Here is an 18,482-nt window from a genome sequence, read left to right as displayed (position 1 = left end):
AGGGCAGCAGCTTTCTGTAGATCCTGGGCTGGCCTCCCCCATCAGGCCAGCTACCCTGCCTGAGTCACATCTGAGATGATTCACACTTGAGATGCCCACCGAACAGCAAAGTCTGGCACCAAGGGACCCTGGATTTCTGCCTGAGCCAGCCTCCCACCCTCCCAGTCTCATCTGTGTTGCTTGTAAGCTGAGGAGCTTGAGATGAGGCCTAGGTCCAGAGAGGGACAGCAGTCTATACAAGGCCGCACAGCCAGGGCCAACAGCACATACTCCAGTGCTCCTCGCTTGCTGGTGTACAAACACCCAACCGAGGCCATAAGATTCTGAACTTTTATTTTCTGGCATGAAAAGTACAAATAATTAAACAATTCCATGTAAAAGTCTGTTACCGCGGCCAGGCCTATAATCCGGTAATAAATAGTCTAAATGCAACGCAAAGTGTTCTTGTTGGGTTTTTTTTTTTTTGTCTTTTTTTTTTTTTCTTTACAGTTCTTTATCACCTCCAACATATGGACTCTGTCATGATGTGAAACCTTCCGAATAAATAACAGGATGAAGGGAGGGCTGGAGGGGCTGGGCCCCCTCCCCACGGGCCCTGCCCCTGCCCCCAGGGAGGTGGAGGACCCCAGGCCCGCTCCTCTGGGGTGAGGGGCTGGCCCCCTGGAGGGGGCCTGGCTGGCTGGGCTGAGTTCTGTGTTTTAGAAAAAGAAGTGCCCTCCCAGTCTTGGGGGTGGCAGGGGCCTAGGCCTCAGTAGGGGGTTTGGGGTGGTGCCCCTTCTCCAGAGCCCAGTCCCCCCCATGGTGGGGGACAAACCCAGCCCTTATTGCTCACAGATGCCTCCAGCACGCTGCCCACGTGTGCACACGTGTCCCCGCGTGCAAGGAGGGCAGAGGGGAGAAAGCCCCAAGAAACAGCAGAGGGAGAGGGAGGGACCCGCTGGGGGGCCTGCCCTGCTGGAGGGGGTGGGGAGATCAGGGAGGACTTAAAAACCACAAGAATAAATAGGTTCGTGTATCAAGAACAAGCTAGGGTTTTCACCAGCTAAATAGGACTGAAAAAATTCTCAAGACGAGCAAAAATAATCCCATTGAGACCCGGACGTCGCTGGCTACGTGGGGGACTGGCCCGCAAAGCGCACGTGCCCCCGGTGCCACTCGGCTACCGTTACTGTTATTAATAATTATTATTACTTTAATGATTCCACTTCCCCTTTTATAAATAAATTAGGCATAACCACGTCTCGGCAAAACTGAAAAGAAACAAAGAGAACATCGTGGTTCCTTTAAACTTGCAAACTGGATGAAGGAACAGAAATATACACAAATGTCCTTACAGGGCAACAAGAATAAATAGTTAACATAGCAATAAGTTAAAACTACAAGAAGCTAAATTCGGCAAAAAAGTACAAGAAAGTTAACTGGTGCCAGTTTATGTCTGTTTTTTTTTTTCCTTTTTTTTTTTAAATCTCTTCTGTGTGTTTTTTTCTTCCTTTTTTTTTTTGTTGCTTTTTTTCTCTTCTATTTGTGTTTTTTTGTTGCTTTTTTAATTTTTTTTCTTTTTGTTCCTTGCAGCAGAAGCTCCACAGACGTTTAATAACAAACACCGGGGAGGGGTGGGGGAGAGAGAGCTGGGCAGTCAGATGGGGCCATGGCCGGACACCAAAGCAGGGACACTGGAGGAAGGTCAACTGAATCTAAAATTGGGGTTTGCGATTCTCAGTTCTGACTGGGCCTGCTGCAGGGGGTGGGGGCTGCGAAGGCTCCCAAGGGCTCCGGCCTTTGGCTTCTGTGGGAATTTTTCGTTACAAAGAATGAAAACTAGGGGGATGGAGAGTCCAGACAGAAGCCAGGGCTGGGGCTTGGGATGGAGGCTGCGTCCACTGCCCTTACTCATCTGGAAAGACGGAAAAACCCAAAAAACTGAAAGGGGGTGACGAGTGGACAGGAAAGGAATGCGGGGCTGGGCCCCTCGGCCAGTCCACCCTGGGCCTGGTGGGGAGCGGCAGGTGCTTGCTGCCAGGGAGGCCCCGGGTGTGGGGAGGCTCAGGGCCCCACCTCCCCCTCGGTCTTGTGGGCCAGGGCCTGGGCCCAGGGGAGGCTCAGCTCCAGGGACAGGGGGTCCTTTGGCCTCAAGTGTTGGGGGGGTGCTGCCTCCAGCCCACCATGACGCCAAAAGTGAACGAGGTATCGTGTGTGTCTGGATGCATGGACGCTGTGTGTGCACGCCTGTGTTCTTGGGCGGCAGGGACCACTGATGAGCCAGGAGAGAGCTCTGCAGAGAACCCGGGGCAGGGGTGACTGGGGCAGAGTGCCCGGAGGAGGGGCCGGGCTGGCCTGGCTAGAGGAAGCAGACTGGGCGGGGGCCTGGGCTGGGACCTCTCACGTGGGCCTGAGGGATGCTATGGGCATGTCTGTGTGTTCCTGGGTGTTGTGTCTGTTTCTCCATGATTGGGTGTCTAGATTTGTGTGTCCAAATGTATGTCTCCACGTGTATGCATGGAAATGTTTGCATGTCCACACCTGCCCGTGTCCACGTTTGTCCATGTCCATGTTCTACCTCTGCCATGTTTACTTGGCCCCATACTTCAGTTTTTTGTGTTTTATCTGTTCGTCCACGTGTCTGAATTTGGCCGAGTTCCTAAACGTGTCTGGGGCATGTCTCTGGGTCTGTCAGTGCTGCTGTGTGTTCCTGTGGGGTGTGAGTGTGTGCCCCTGCATGTTTCTCTGTGTGGCCCTGTGGCACCCCAGCTCCTAAGCCCTGCTCCCTGTCTTTGCCCCAGTTGGTAAACATAGCCTGTCAAAATATTTTCTTTTTTTTTTGTCTTTTTTTTGTGTTTTTTTTTCAAGTTCAAGAATCCCCAGTAAAAATTCTCCACGAGATCTTTTTTCCCTTTTTACAAAAATAGAATTTTTCTTTCCCTCCCACCCCCCCTTTTTTTTTCATTTTGTTTCTGTTTCCAGCCCCTCCCCCTGCTCCTCACACATCACCAAGGAGCTCTGGGCCAGGGATGCCCACACCCCTCTCACGTTTCGCTTTGTTGGGGATTTTTAAACCTGTTCCCTCCCCTGCTCAGGCTCACCTCGGTGTTGGGGAGGCCTGGAGGGCACCCCCAGAACCCTCCCAAAAGCCATCCCGAGGAGGGTGGTTGAGGGTGGGGTGGGGTCACATCTCTGCTTTCTTTTTAGCCGAAAAAAGAAACAAAAACCATCGCCATGAACAAAACCAAGACGAGAGAGTGAACAACCCAGCCTGGGGTGGGGGCAGGAGGATGGGGTGAGGGACCCCCAGGCAGCCCCCCATACCCTGCAGACCCTCCCAGCCCGAGTGCTCACCCTGTGGCTCCCGCAGGGGTGCGGGGCCTCGTGCTGTCCGGGGTCTGCCTGTGCTGTCTCTCTCGGGCCCCTTCTCTCTCTCTCTCTCTCTCTCTCTCTCTCTCTCTCTGCTGCCCAGGGAGGGTGGGGAGGGCGGCGGCGGCTTAGGCCTTGTGCTGTTTGCTGGTCTTGAAGGACACCTGCAGCACACGCTCACCCAGGCGGTAGCCATTGAGGCTGGCGATGGCCATGGCCGCCTCATCATAGTTGGTCATGGTGACAAAGCCGAAGCCCTTGCACTTGTTGGTGGTGAAGTCACGGATGACCTTGACATTGGTGACCGCCCCGAAGGGCCCAAACAGCTGCCACAGCACGCTCTCGTCTGCCTCCGGGGACAGGTTGTACACGAAGATGCACCAGCCAGCGCCCGTTGCACCCCCTGACAGGCCCACGCCCGCTAGGCCGCTCATGCCGTCGATGGCGATGGGCGAGAACCTGGCGATGAGCGACAGGGGACTACTTTGGGGGTCACGCGGGCTCTGCCCTGACCCCCAGCATGCCCCCGACCCCACTGTGACCCCATGACCCCCAACACTGCCATGACCTCTGACCGTATCTTGACCTTGGGACTCTTGCGAGCTCTGCAGTGTACTGACTCGCCATGACCTCCATCTGTAACCCCACCTTCAACCTCACCCGCTCTGAGACACCAGCCCCAAAGTCCATCCTGACCTGTACCCTCTCCTGACCTCTGCCTATCCCTCACCCAGGACCCTGCCCCGAGCCCCGAACTATACCCTGACCCCATGACCTTTGGCCCTGCTGACTCTGACCACTTCCCCACACCCCTGGCCACCCCTTCACTTGGCACATCTTCCCACACAACTGCCCTTGCCCCTATTCTGATTGCATCCTGACCCTGCTCTCAGTCACGATGCCCCTTTTATTTGTCCCACTGGCCACCCAGCCACATGGCTGGTGGTCCACCCGGGAAGGGCAATGCTGGAAGCCAGGATGTGAGCTTAGTCGTTTAAGTGCCTCCCTCCTGTTATTCAGGTCTCAGCACAATCGTCACCCCCCTCAGGGTGGCCTCCTCTGACCCATAAGGTGGCCACTTCCTCCCTCGGCCCCTCTTTGGACTTTTCCTATTCAAATCGTGTATTTATTATTGGCTGCCTCTTCTCTAGGTTTTGTTCCCTGTGGTGCCCCAACCCAGAACAGCTCCTAACAAACAGTAGGCTCAAGGGATCCACTCAACTGGGCAGAGATCCTCAGGGCCTGAACCGTTCAGTCTGAACTTTTGGGACTAACTGCTTGCTCCATCCTTGGGGCAGTCACACCGGCCGTCCCTGCTGCCAGGAACTCCACTTGGCCTCTGTCGTCTCAGACTGGTTGGGGGTTCCCTCTGCGTCCTCATTACTCCTCCTGCCCCCTTCGCCACCCTAATCACTGTTCATCCATCTGTCTCCTTTCCCACTAGACTGAGATAATCAATAACAGTAACAATAATCATAATAACAGCTACCTTTTATTGAGCGCTCACTATGTGCCAAGCACTGTGCTCAATATCATTTCATCTCCACGAGGGACCAAGTCTGGCTGGGCCACGCTGGATCCCCAGCCCCAAGCCAAACGCCTGGCACTCAGCGTACGCTCAACAGCTCGTGATGCAATAAACACGGGACCTTCACAGGGTCAAAGATGTGGGCAATGTTGTGGGGTCCTCAAGGTCCACCCCCAACCACAGGGCAGAAGGAGGCAGTCTGTGGCCCTCAGCAAAGACGACCAATAATGGCAGTTGGAACCCAAGACTTAACATGGGAACCAGGGGGCATGGCTGTGACCCAGGCAACACTGTCCACCTTCCACTGGGCTGGAGAGGATGACGGACAGGGCCCAGGGCCCAATGCTGTAGTAGCTCTTTGTAGGCATTTACTAAGCTCCGCAGCCCCCAAATCTTTTAATGGACACACTACTCCCTGACAGGGACAGACACGGCTAAGCTGGCATTCCTGGGGGTGAGGCGGGGAGGGTGTCCATCAGGGTAAGGATCCGAGGAGGGACAGTGAGGGGCTGGGGGCAGTGGGGCGGGGGCACTGTTACCTCTTGACTCCGTAGGCCATGTTGAGCAAATTGTCCAGCCTGTGGAGCAGAAGGGGTGGTCACTGGTGGCCTCCAGGCACCATGCCCGCTGTGATGCTGGTCAGCCAGCCTGCCCTCCCCGCCCCCACTCTGCAGGCCAGCAGCCTCAGCCCTGCCCCCGCCCCCCTACCCCCACGGCGGGACACCGCCTGGCACGGACAGTGGTCACTCCAGCACCGCCTCTCGCCTGCCCTGTCAAGCCCTTGTCCTCCCTCTCCCGGCTGTTCGGTCCCATTCTCCTGTCCCCACCCTGCAGGGCTCAGGTCCCCAGAAGGGAAGGTTCGAGTCTCCTCACCACAGTGCCTAGGCTGGGCAAGCGACAATGCCTCTCTGAGCCTCAGGGTCCCCATCTGTCAAATGGGCACAAGACAAGCTGCATTCTCATGGGGTTGCTGTGTAGAGTAAACGAGTGCGCCTGGCACACAGTGAGCACTGCTGAGATGTGTGTGAGGGAACCACATGCCCAAAAAAAGGGACACAGTCAGAGCTGGACCTGATCAGGTGGCTCTAAACTCTTCACACTGATAATGCCACTTGTAGTGCCCTGCACACATTGAATGCCTGCTGAATACAAGGGCCTGGCCTTAGCACCCCAGCAGCCCTTTGCAGGGCCCTCAGCAGTCCCAGCAGGTGGGTACCATACTGATGTCCCTCCGCCCTGCAGGAATGGGGTTCAGGGAGGACAGTTTCAAGCCTTGGGACCCTATCCAGGGATAGGGGAAGCAGGTGGCTCACCGGAAGCGCTGCGTCTGATGGTGCAGGGGGCCTGCGTAGCGCCGGGCTGATGACTGGTAAAGATGAGTGAGCAGGGCCTGCCCCGTCTTCTGACTTGGGTTGTTGGCGAACTTGACTGTGATGGGCTCAGTTGCACCCAGTGGCTTCTGCCCGTTCAGTCCTTTGATGGCCTCCTCAGCCTCAATCCTCTTGTCAAAGCGGATGAACCCCACACCCCGAGACACACCTGCCAGGGGGTGAGGGTATCCTGAGGACCCTGCCCCCCTTCGTGTGACCCCCCCTTCCACACTCCCTCTTCTCGCCTTGCCATTCCGCATTTCTCAATTCTGAACGCACCTTGGTGCCTCTACCCAACACCCCTGCCAGAGGCACCCTCCCCAGAGGCCTGACCTGTGACCTGGTCCACCAGGATGCGGGAAGTGATGATGCGACCATACTGGGAGAAGAGCTGCTCCATTTCCTTCTGGCTCATAGTCTTGGGGAGTCCACTGACGTACAGGTTGGCATCCCGGATGGATGCGGAGCTGGGTCGGGCATAGGACACCTGAAGGAGGGTTAGATGGACAGGCGTGAGGGGAGACCCATTTTGCAGATGGGGAGAGAGGCTACACCTGAACCACCACTGAGTCACAGGAATGTCTCATCCGCTCACTTAACAAATACCTACCTCTTGAGACATCACCATAGGTGCACCTGACCGGGGTGTGGGGGAGAGGGCATGGCCATGGCTGGGACAATGTGGCCGTGGCTCTGCCTTCATAGAGTGATGGGGGACTGGGGTCACATGTCTCCCTGGGGACCTCCGGGACTCTTGTGTCCCCAGCTCATGCTCTCACGTTGGACATCCCAACAACATCGATGCTTCCCACTCCTTTGGATACTGGCCCCTTCTTTTCCCAGCTACACTGGGCCCCTGATGGTCACTCAGGTCTTTAGCCACCAGCTCAACCCTAATGACTCCCAAATGTCTATCCTCGCCATGGACCTGGCCACCGAACCCCATGCCTGTGTGACACCTGCCTCACTAGGGTCACACTCAGTGTAGCTATGTCAGGCTCCCAATTGCCCCCAACTTGCCTGGACTCAGTAATGGCAGCTCTGTCCTCCTGGGTGCTCAAGATTCAGCCTCAGTTGTCCTTGATGCCTCTCTGACTTTCACACCCACATCCAATCCACCATCAATTCTGTTGACTCCACCTTCCTCATTATCCAGAATCTGCACACTTCTGCCCACTTTGATTCCCCACTCTGGCCCAGCACCCACTGTTGCGTACCACAACCAGTACAGCCATCTCAGTCCTGCTCCCCAGTCCCACTCTCACCCCTCACAGGTTGTTCCCCCTCACAGCAGCCAGAGGGCGCCTGTGAACATCTGAGCCGGGTCACATCCCTCCTCTGCTCAGAACCTTCTGTGGCTCCCACCTTCCTCAGAGTTCAGGTCCTTCTCACGGCCCACAAGGCCCTACACATCTTGCCCCAGCAACCCCCTGACCTCATCTCTACACACTTCTCCTTTGATTGCTCTGTTCCAGTCACACAGGCCTCTTCGTTGTTCCCCAAACACCAGGCACAGTCCTGCCTCAGGGCCTTTGCACTGGCTGTTCTCTCCACCTGGAACTCTCTTCCTCTGTTTTCTTCTCTAGGTCTCAGTTGAAATGTCCTCCCTGTCCTCTGCCGTTTGACTTTGGTTGAGTCCCCACTCCTAACCCCGTTACTCTCAAAGTACTTCTCTCAGTCGTGAATTAGACATGTTTTAGTACAATCATGTGATTCATGTCACTAATTATAGTCCACCCCAACAATGAAATCTCTGCAGCTGCTTAAAAAATGGTGGACGTGGATATTGATTTCCCTGAAACAGTGGTGAGTATTGTAAAGTGGGGGAAAGAAAAGTCCATTTATAGATCAGCGAGTATTGTGTGACCCCATCTCATTGTGTGTTTATCAATGTCCTGGAAACATGGAATGGACGGCACCCCCCCCACCAGTGCTAACAGGGTGACCTATAACTTGTGGGGGTAGGGTGGGGGGTGTTATGAGCTCCTCTCCCACTTATTTTTGCCAATGTCTGTTTTCTATTTCTTCTAAATTAACCTCTGGGTAGATAGGGGTCATTATCAGGGGTCTGGCTTTTGTTTGTGGTTGTGAGTTGCAAGGTCATGTTGCTTCATTACAAACAACTAATTAAAAACTTAACAAAATGAATAAATTGGGCAGGGAGTGGATGGGGTGAGGGTGCTCTCGGGGTGCTGGTGGGGGCTTCTAATTAACACCATTGTGCACACCTGGGGTCCTCCAGGAAAGAAAGAAAACACATCAGCTGCTACTACTTCTGTAATAAAAATTAAAAACCATAGTAGTGCATTTGACAGTTTTCATTCTCCCCCATAGGTCTGTGAGCTTTGAGGGGTGAAGACTTGTTGATGGATCGGAATTGGGGATGGTGAGAAGGGGCCCTGAGCTCCTGGGTGTTTGGAGTCAAGGGTCATCTGAGGCACAGAGTAGGTCTTCAGGGGCCTTTCCTGTCCTTCCACGATGTGGGTTGACCTGGATCCCTCACCCCCTCACAATGGGCGGCTGGAAACATTTTGGGCAGAATCTGCTAGAACACCTAGTCAGGACTGACCATACAACACAGCCACCCAGGTAGACACACTGTGCCACCCATTGCACAGCCATGGCAACCACCCCTGCAGGAGGGTAACACGAGGCCTTGGCCACATTCATGGCGACTCTAGGAATCTTGGATAATAACAGTAAGAGTCATACCACCACACAAGCCCACAACATCACACACATTCCACCCTAAATGAGGCAGAGGTAGACACACCCACATAACTTCACCGTGACACACAAACACCCTGTCACAGCCAGACACACCCACGCAGCCCCACCAGGTCACAGCCAGAGTCGCGGTGTGTGACAAAGCATCTATCAAATAGATACCATGTCTCACAGACACATAGTAACACATTCAGTCTATAATAGCTGGATCCATGTGACAACAGCCACTCACATAGCCACAGTGTCCCACAAATACCGTCTCATAGCCTAGGGTCACACACACACACACATACACACAGTGGCCCTCTGGGCCTTATGGTTCGTCACTAGGGTCTACCCTCACACCTGGGGGCTTCTGGGTCTAGTTGGCCATGGAGGGACCCATCAGGTCATGCTCTCGCCCCTCCATCAGGGAAAGGAAAAGATTCCTGCACCTCTGTTCCCATGGTAAACTGGGGGCCAGATGAGTAAGTACCCCCCCCAGCCAAGCTTCCCCCAGGGTTCAGTAGCAGATTTGTGGGGCGGAGCCCAGAAACGCCCCAGCGAACCTAGAGAGGGGGGTTTCCATGGCGATCTTTCCCCCAGGGAACCTGGGCTCCCAGGGTCCCAGCTGCAGCAGCTGAGAGGGAAGGTCGTGGGGGAGGGGCATTGCACAAAGGTAGGGGAAGGGCCCACCCTTAATCCCACCCTCTCAGACCCTAATTAGGTTCCAGATGGCAGATGGGTCCCCACCCCTCCCCCATTTCCATGACAAAGGCAGGCAGGGGGATGCCCACCCTGGTCACATTCTCTTCTGCCAGTGGGGCGGGTTCCTCCCTGAGCCACCACAGAATGTGGGGCTGACATTCTCCCCATTGACAAGTGAGGAAACTGAGGTTCAGAGAGGCAGAGCCATTGGTTGGGGGACGGTGTTGGGGGAGACTTGGGGGAGAAATTTGAACCTCTCAGGGAATGAGCCATTGAGGAGGATGGGTGGAAGTGAAGGGGTGGTCCGGGGGGGCAGTAATAAAGGGGAAATGGGGGCAGTCAGGATGGGTACTAACAGGGGCACGAGCAGCCCAGGGGAATAAGGGCACCAACCTTGATGGTCTTCGTCTGCAGTTTGAGGCCGTTGAGGGTGTTGATGGCTTTGTCTGCGTCGTTGGGATCAGAGTAGTTCACAAACCCATAGCCCAGGCTCTGCCCTGTGGGCAGGACCAGGACAATGACCTACTCCCTGGACCTGCCAGTGGCCTCCCCTAGGACATCTTAGACCCTAGGGTCCCACCTGTTCCCATCACCCCTGAGAGACCCCATACCTGTCTCCTCATCACGCTTCAAAAACCTCCAGGGCCCCACCTGCCCCCAATACCTCCCACGTGGGCCCATACCTGTCTCTCCATCACACCTCAAACCCCCCAGGGTCCCACCTGCCCTCATCACACCTATATTCCTGAGGCTACCACCTCTGTCCCTCCTCCTCCCCACGTGCCAGCAGCCACACCTGTGATCTTGTCCCGAACCAATTTGCAGGACTCAATGTCACCAATGCTGCCGAAGAGACTCTTGAACTCATCCTGGGTCATGTTCTGGGGCAGGTAGTTGACGATAAGGTTGGTCTTGCTGTCATCAGTGGCTCCATTTGTACCAAGGAGTGGCCCATTGGGCAGGGCCGGGCCGGCCGGGCCCCCTGCCACCTGAGACTCCATGGCCCCGAGTATCTGCTGGAGACAACAGGCCATACCCGCTCACGGCCCAGTCCCCACCCCAGGGACGGGAGAAAGGAGGGGCTTAGTGGTGATGGATCAGTCATGTCTGACATGGGCTTGAACGTGAGGAGAGGACAACGTATTATTCTAATAATCCCTTCCACTCCTTGAGCACTGAGCAAAGCACTTAACATGATTATACTGTGAAAAATTCCATATATAAAATGCCATGTGTCCCTTTGTATATATGTTTGCCTGTTTGTATCAAACCAACCTGTGCACTTTCAGAATAAAAACGAACACTTTTGTCTTCTGAATGAGAAATGTAACATTTTTATTAGCTTTGAAGCTCTCATAAGTCCTCCCTGACTATGTACTTCCCTCCTCCCACCAAAGGTAATTCCTATCCTAAATGTGTTCATATTTCTTCTGCTTTATGCATAATTTTCCCACTAGGCACTTACCTTTCCCCCCAGTTTTCCACTGAGCTATTTTTTATGTATAACATAACACCTGCAAATAATGACTGTTTTGTTTGTCTCCAATCTATACCTGTTGTTGATTTTTCTTATCTTATTGCAGGGGCTACAATATGATGTGCCTTCTTTATTCCTGATATTAAAGGAAATGTTTTAAATATTTCACAGCTAAATATAATCTTTGCCATAGGTTGTTTTTTTTTTTGTTAAATGGCCTGTATCAGGTTAAGATTTTTAATTTTAGTCCCAGTATTCTAACAAGCTATTTTTTTTAAAGGATGGATGTTGAATTTTACTGAATGCTCTTTTCCTACATCTATGTTTTAAATTGAGATACAACTGACATGTAACATTGTATTAGTTTCAGATGTACAACATAATGACTTGATATTTGTATATATTGCAAAATGATCACCACAATAAATCTTGTTAACAATCCATCATCGTACATAGTCACAAAATTTTTTTCTTGTGATGAAAAATCTACTCTTTAAACAACTTTCACATATATTCTACATCTATTTTACATTGTCAAGAAGAATTTTAAAGCCACATCTGGGCTCAGGAGGAAATAGTGCTGCATTGATCGGTGTCTGTCATGGGCGTGGGAAGGTAAAGTAGCCAGCATTTCCTTAGGTCTTCTCTTATGGCTCGAGTTGGAATAGGTTGCCCTCACTTGAAAACTCAAATCAATTGTAGGGTCTTTCTAGAGGGATGAAATTAAGGATTTGAAGCTATATCCAGTTTCAGCAGGAGAGACCATTGTGATTGATTAACAATGTCTGCTGTAGCCACAGAATTAGAGCCAGCAGGTACACATCATCTCAGCCATCTCTGACCCAAAGTACAATATTATAATTGTTCCCAAATATTGTTCCCTATATGCCAGGCACAGAACAAAGCCCTCTACAGGCAATTTTTCTTTTCTTATTCATAATAGCCTCAAAAAGAGGAAGGTTTTATTTACCCTGCTTAACAGATGCTATGGACTAAATGCTTGTGACCCCTCCAAATTCATATGTTGAAACCCTAACGCCCAATGTTACGGTACTTGGAGGTAGGCCCTTTGTGAGGTAATTAGGTCATGAAAGTGAAGACCCCATGAATGGGATCCATGTCTTTATATTAAAAGGGATAGGAGAGGGGCTGGCCCGGTGGCTCAGGCGGTTACAGCTCCTCTCAACCACAAGGTTGTCAGTGCAATTCCCCGAGTCCCGCAAGGGAGGTGGGCTCCGCCCCCTGCAACTGGCAACTGCAACTGGACCTGGAGCTGAGCTGCGCCCGACACAACTAAGACTGAAAGGACAACAACTTGACTTGGGAAAAAAAAAAAGTCCTGGAAGTACACACTGTTTCCCAATAAAGTCCTGTTCCCCTTCCCCAATAAAATCTTAAAAAAAAAAAAAAGTTTAAAAAGGGATAGGAGAGAAATGATCTCTCTCTCCACCATGTGAGGACACAGCAAGAAGACAACTGGCTGCAAATCAGGAAGAGCGCTCTCACCAGGAACCGAATCAGCTGGCACCTTGATCTTGGACTTTCCAACTTCCAGAACTATGAGAAATAAATGTCGTTTAAGCTACCCAATTTATGGTATTTTGTTATAACAGCCTGAGCTAAGACAACAGATAAAGAAAATAAGATTCAGAGATGTTTTAAAAATTACCAAAGATCATGCAGCCTATAAATGGTGGATCAGGGATTCGCACATGAACGTTTCTGATTCAGAGTCTGTATTTCCAACTGTCACTTCCAAACTCATGCCAGCCCTAACATTTCCCAGCTGTGTGTCCTCAGGTATGCTACTTAACACTTCTGAGCCTCTTTGCTCCACTTTGCTGCAAACTCCAAATTACTGGCACCAGTGGCCCAGGGGAGGATGTAAAGCCACATATGGGTGCAGATGGAAAGCATTCTGGCACCAGTTAGCCATGTCTGCCATGGGTATAACCATGGAAAGTGGAAACAGGTTTGCCATATCCACCATCCCTGCCTCCTAATCCTGCTATTAATAATCATCCTGCCCCACTGAGCACGTATCCTGTGCCAGGCACGGTGTGAAGCGCTTCAAGGCACCATTTCACTTATTTCTCTCAACAACCTTGAAAGACAGTAACACATTCTCCATTTTACAAGTGAGGAAACTGAGCTCAGAGATGTGGGTGATATAAATGGGGAACTCCGTTTCAAACCTGTTTGTGTCAGACTTCAGAGCTTTTTTTAACGACTGTGGCCAATGCGTTGGGGCAGCTTTGCCACCTTACAGCTATGTGTCTTCAAGGATGATCTTAGCTCTTCTTTGGACCTCTGCTTCTTTTCCATTTATTCTTATTAAAAGGATGGAACAGAGGGTCAACTCCCCTGCATCTCTAATGAGATTGGCTACCTGGGGGGGGCTACCTGGAGGATTATTCTGAAGCCACATCTGGGCTGAGCAGGAACAAGCACTGGGTTGATTAGCAATGTCTGTCACAGGCGCCTGTAGTAAAGCAGTAAAGCACACTCCACGGATCTGCGTCCCCTAACATTAATACTTTACTAATAATATGGCCATATATTGAACTCCTGCTACGTGCTGAAAAAATTCTTATGTGAGAATTTCTAGCAATTCTCCAATGTTGAATATTAGGGGACTCTTTTCTCCATTTAACAGACGAGGAAACAGTCTCAATGAAGGGGTAGGGATTTGCACAAGGTTGGGCAGCAAGCAAATAGCAGACCAAGAATTCAAATCCAGGGTTTGGACTCCAGAGTTCACTTTCCTAATGAAAAGGCCAATAGTAGTAAAAATAACAGCCAACTGAAGCTGAGCACCCCACTCTGTGCCACGCCTCAGGCATCTATATATAAACCCACTCTGTTGCCTGAATTTACTACTCATCCAATTCAACAAATATTTACTGGGTGCCACCATGTGCCAGCTGCTGGCTTCCCCCTCCCCCTGTGTGTCTTCTGACACTCACGTTGCCTCCCTGGGTCTCCGTCCCTCCACTTAAGGCACAGAAGCCCCCCACGTATGGAGAATTCTGAATTCCTGTCCAGACTCAGCAAGGTAGAGATCTGTAATCAGTTGATAATGTCTGCTATGGGAGCCTAACAAGCATTCAACAGTACACAGCCCTGTTTCAGGACACACCAGATTCTAGCTTTGGAACCTCTACTACAAGGGTGTCCAAACTGTGGCCTGTGGGCCAACTGCGGCCCGCAATCCATTTTTAATTGGCCCGCAGCAAATTCCAAAAATATATTTAGTTTACTTAAATAAACCAGGTGAGGCAATACGTCCTTCACCTCGAGTGAGTGGCCCGGCTGTTTGTGTATTTTACCGCATATGGCCCTTGGTGAAAAACGTTGAAAAAAGTTTGGACACCCCTGCTTTACTATGTGCCAAGCACTGAGCATGTACAGTTTTCATTGACTTCCCACAACTACACGGAAAGCTGGAGATTTCTCCATATCTCAGATGGAGAAACTAAGGGACAGAGGGACCTGTGACCCCCAGGGTGACAGGGGGACATGGTAGTGATACAGTCAGGGTTTGACTCCTGATCAGATGACTGCAAAGCCTACAGATATACAGGTTCCCCCCACCCTAAATGCTGCCTTCACCTTGAAGGGGGTTAAGAGTTAATTGAGGGGTTCCTACCTGGGATCTGGAGCCCCAGCCTACTAATCTCACCATCACCCATCTCCCTCCCATCTGTGCCAGAGCTTAGTTGGATCAGTGTCGCCTGCATTTCCTCCACGCCTGAGCCGGCTGAGCTGATAATGGGGATCAGATTGGTGGAGGTCACACCCACCCTGCTCCAACCCACAACAAATGTGTGGCCTGGGATGACACAGGGATCACAGGGACTTTGAGGGCTGTCCCAGGGATGGAGGAGTGAAATCAGAGGAGAGGAGGGCCTTGGATAGAGAGGCAGATGCTGACGGGGAGCAATGGAACCTTCCCTCCCACTCTTTAACTCTTCCTCTGGATCTCTTCCTCTTTGTTTCTCTCCAGTTCCCTCCTGTTTCTCTTTCTCCTCTGTCCATCTCTCCCCTCTGAACCCATCTCCCCCTCCCTCTCTCTCTTTCTCCAACTCTTTTGCACATACATCTGACATAAGGATTTTGCAGTGAACACACCTGAAGTCACCTGCTGTGTGTAGACCCTCCAGTATCTGACCCCCGTGACTCCCAGCTACATACTCCGCCTCTCCCCGCCCCCAGCCTGGTCACAGTGTCAGAGGCCTAGATACAGACGACAATAGGGCATTGAGTGGCTATGCATGATAAGGCCGGGCCACCACGTGGTGCTAACTGAGCCTCCCACTTCTGGGCCCTTCTCCCTCTGTGCAGGGCCCTCACTGTCTCAATTTATTCCCACTTCCTCTCAGCCTGTCCCCATGGTGAGTCTCTGCCTGAGTGCCCTCCATTGGAGTAACCAATCCTCCAAGGCCCTCCTGTGACCTCTGACCACACCCTGTCCGCTTTGTGCATCTGTTTCTTTTTCAAATGAGGGAACAGATCTGAGGAATGGATGCTGGACTGCTGTGGGGGTTCCTGAGGGTTCTCAGGAAGCCACATTCACGTCCCTGCACCTGGATGAGCAGCGTGAGGCCCAGAGAGGGGAAGGAGCCACCTTGAAGTCACAGAGCAGAAAAGCGTGGCCTCTCAGGCCTTATTTCTCATATCAGGGGGGCGGTCCCAGGATCCAGGAGAGAGTGCTGAACATCTCCCCACCCACTGTGCTCTCCAAGATTGGAAAAAGAGGCCCAGAAAGAGACACAGTGTACAGAGACACACAGAGAGAACAGAGAGACTGGAAGAGGGGAAGAAGGAGGCCCGGGCGCTGGGACCAGACAAAGGACGCGCGTCGGCGCGGGGAGCGGAGTCGCGCGGTGGGGGCGGGGGTGGAGCCGGGGTGGGGCTAGAACTGGCCAGCCCCGCCCCCGGGAGACGCCCGGGATGCCGAGTGGAAATCCGAGGGCTCGGGCGAGGCCGGCCCCCGGGGCCCTAGGGGGGCGGGGCCTAGATGGGCGGGGCAGGGGCGTGGTCGGGCCGGGCGTGGTCGGGCGTGGCTGCGCGCTGGGGAGCTGACCAGCTCGGTGGCTGCTGAAAGCACCCGGAGCCGGGCTAGTGGGGCGGGCGGGCTCGCTCAAGGTCACCCCGCGGCCCAGAGCCTTGGCGGGATGGGGAGCCTGGACCTGGCCTAGGGGGCTTGCTTGGGCCCCTTACCCCATCCCCCGGAAGGCGGGGGCCCAGCAGACGGGAAGCACCCCCCCACCCGTGGGCCCTTCTCTCCCCTCCCCCTCCCCACAGCCTGAGGCGCCCGCGCGATGCTACAGCCCGCGAAGAAGCGCCGAGAAACAAAGGGACGCGGCAGCGGCGGCGGCGGGCCCGCGGGGCCTCCGGGCGCGCCCCCTCCTCTCCCCTCCCCGCTTGCCGCAAGGTCGACGGACTCGAGGACGAGACACCCGGCTCCCGGGAGCGGCCGAGGCCCAGGGCGCGCTATCCGACGCCACCCGCTTCCCCGGCGCTCTCGGGGACGCCTTGCCGCCTTGTCCTGGCCCAGCACTAGTGATTGGGGCCCTACGTTTGCCTGGGCGGCCTGCGGGGTCCGGGCCTGGATGGAGGAGGTATCCTCGGCCGCCGCGGCCCCTCCCCCATCAGGCCTACTGAGGGGGGCAATCCCGCCCCCAGGGCGCCATAGGATGCCCCCCTGAATCTCAGCTCGGCTCCCTAAGGCCTCTAAGGCCAGACTCTAAGCGCCCTCAGCACTCTGGGTGCCGCCCTTCCCACTCTCAGGCCCCGAGGCTCGGTCCTACCCCCCCCCCCTGGGCCTAGCTAGGCCTGGTCCTACCCCCCCACCTCGCCCCGCCACTCCATCTCCGCGGAGCCTGTGCCTAACCCCTTCTGGACCAAATTCCCTCTCAGCGACAGGGAATACCTACAGTGACCATTCTTGTGTGCCCGGCGGGCGCGGTCCGTGTTGAGGGCGGCTCCGGGGGTCGTGCTCTCCTTGGGGGGCGCTCGATGCTTACGCCGGGGTCCTGCCTGGGCCGCCTCTGGCACCGCCGCTGCAGAGATGTCGGTGAAGGCGGCGGCTCCCTCGAGGGCCGGAGACGGGCCCGAGCCCGGGGACGCGCGCGCGGATAACCGAGCCCCGGAGTGGTCTGCAGGCGGCAGAGGATGGAAAGAGGGAGCGGGCGCGGGAGTGAGAACGCCCCCTGCGCGGCCTTGCGGGGCCCGGGGAGGTAGCGCTTCCCGACAGAGATCGCGGCGCTCTCCCTTTTGCTGCCGCCCCTCACCCTGGCCTGTCCGGTTCGGGAGTGCTCAGTTCTCTCCCCTCGCCCGCCCTCCCTCCCACCCTCCGGCCCGCGCTGCGCGCTCCGCGATCTGGGCCGCGCCGCCGCCGCCCCCAGCCCTTTATATCAGCAGCTGCCAGCGCCGGCGTCGCTTATTGGCTGGAGAAACCGAGCCCCGCCTTCTCAAGGCGCCCGACGGCGCGGCAGGTGGAAGAGAGCGCGCGCTGGCCGGAGTAGCTTCCTGGGGACTCCTGTCGCCAGATTCGGGCCCTTTGCCCCAGCGGATCCTGCTTCCTGTCTTGGCGCCTCTTTTTTGGGAAGGTTTTCTGACCGGTAGACAGGGCGGGCACTCCTCCTCTGTTTAGCACCCAGAGCTGGAGGAGCGAAGAGGAGGGTATCTGTGGCCCGATTGTATGACCTTCCGGAGGGGCTGTCCACCAAGAAGACCGGAAAGGGACAAGGAACCAAGACTTCAGTGAGCAGAGGCATGGGTCCCCAGATTTGGGGGTACCAGGTGTAGTCCCCTAAGACCAAGGGAGGAAAGTGGCGATAGGAGGTATCATAATCTGCCTGCAGAAGGACCTTGGACCCTGTGGGCTAGGAGTCTCTAGGATTCAAAACGTGGAGACTGACACTCTACAGTTCAGCGGCACTCAGCACTGCTGCGAAGGGGGTAGAGAGGTTTGGGGCTTAGAGTTCCAGAAAAACCCCGCTGGCGCCCTGCAGTCCCTGGAAATCACTGGGCCTTCTCAGACCCCATAAATATGGGATTGGCAGATCTGCCATGTAAATGTCCTGTCTTTCCGGCCTCGTGATTGGTCCGCTTGCGGAGTCATGCTCCTTTTCTGCTGGGGAGGACCTGGCCACTACTAAGATGTATCGAATCGACCTTGGGTGAGCGGCCGCAGGTGCCAGTTTACATTGGGGCGGCCATCAGGCGGTTTGCTCCCTAGGGCGGGACACCTGCGAATGAGGATTCAGCACCATAGACAGCGGCCTGACGGCCCCATCGAGGGAGCTGCGTTAGGGATAGCCAGGACCCCCTAAACCCG

General features: G+C 54.3%; 1 protein-coding gene across 3 annotated transcripts; it reads right to left on the bottom strand.

Moving 5' to 3' along the window:
* Positions 1-316: 316 nt before the first annotated feature.
* On the bottom strand, positions 317-17,516 carry ELAVL3 (ELAV like RNA binding protein 3). Of its 3 annotated transcripts, none has more exons than XM_033133448.1 (7): positions 17,077-17,516; positions 10,457-10,676; positions 10,054-10,157; positions 6,580-6,733; positions 6,190-6,415; positions 5,416-5,454; positions 317-3,828 (listed from the first exon to the last, which is right to left on the bottom strand). In XM_033133448.1, exons 1-7 carry the CDS (start codon positions 17,083-17,085, stop codon positions 3,477-3,479), a joined length of 1,104 nt encoding a protein of 367 aa, XP_032989339.1. In that variant the 5' UTR covers positions 17,086-17,516; the 3' UTR covers positions 317-3,476. The 3 variants fall into 3 exon arrangements, with proteins under 3 accessions (XP_032989339.1, XP_032989342.1, XP_032989341.1); XM_033133451.1 differs by having other exon boundaries at positions 317-3,807; XM_033133450.1 differs by having other exon boundaries at positions 10,457-10,673.
* Between the last annotated feature and the right edge of the window lie 966 nt (positions 17,517-18,482).

The sequence above is a fragment of the Rhinolophus ferrumequinum genome, chromosome 18 (genome assembly GCF_004115265.2).
Source record: "Rhinolophus ferrumequinum isolate MPI-CBG mRhiFer1 chromosome 18, mRhiFer1_v1.p, whole genome shotgun sequence".
Taxonomy (NCBI): domain Eukaryota; kingdom Metazoa; phylum Chordata; class Mammalia; order Chiroptera; family Rhinolophidae; genus Rhinolophus; species Rhinolophus ferrumequinum.
This window is presented reverse-complemented; position numbering and strand designations above follow the sequence as displayed.

Coding starts and splice junctions, on each gene's coding strand:
- ELAVL3 (XM_033133448.1), bottom strand. Junction 6,734..10,053: donor TGCAGACGAAGACCATCAAG/GTTGGTGCCCTT, acceptor ACCCTCCTTCAG/GTGTCCTATGCCCGACCCAG. Junction 5,455..6,189: donor CATCAGACGCAGCGCTTCCG/GTGAGCCACCTG, acceptor TCTGCTCCACAG/GCTGGACAATTTGCTCAACA.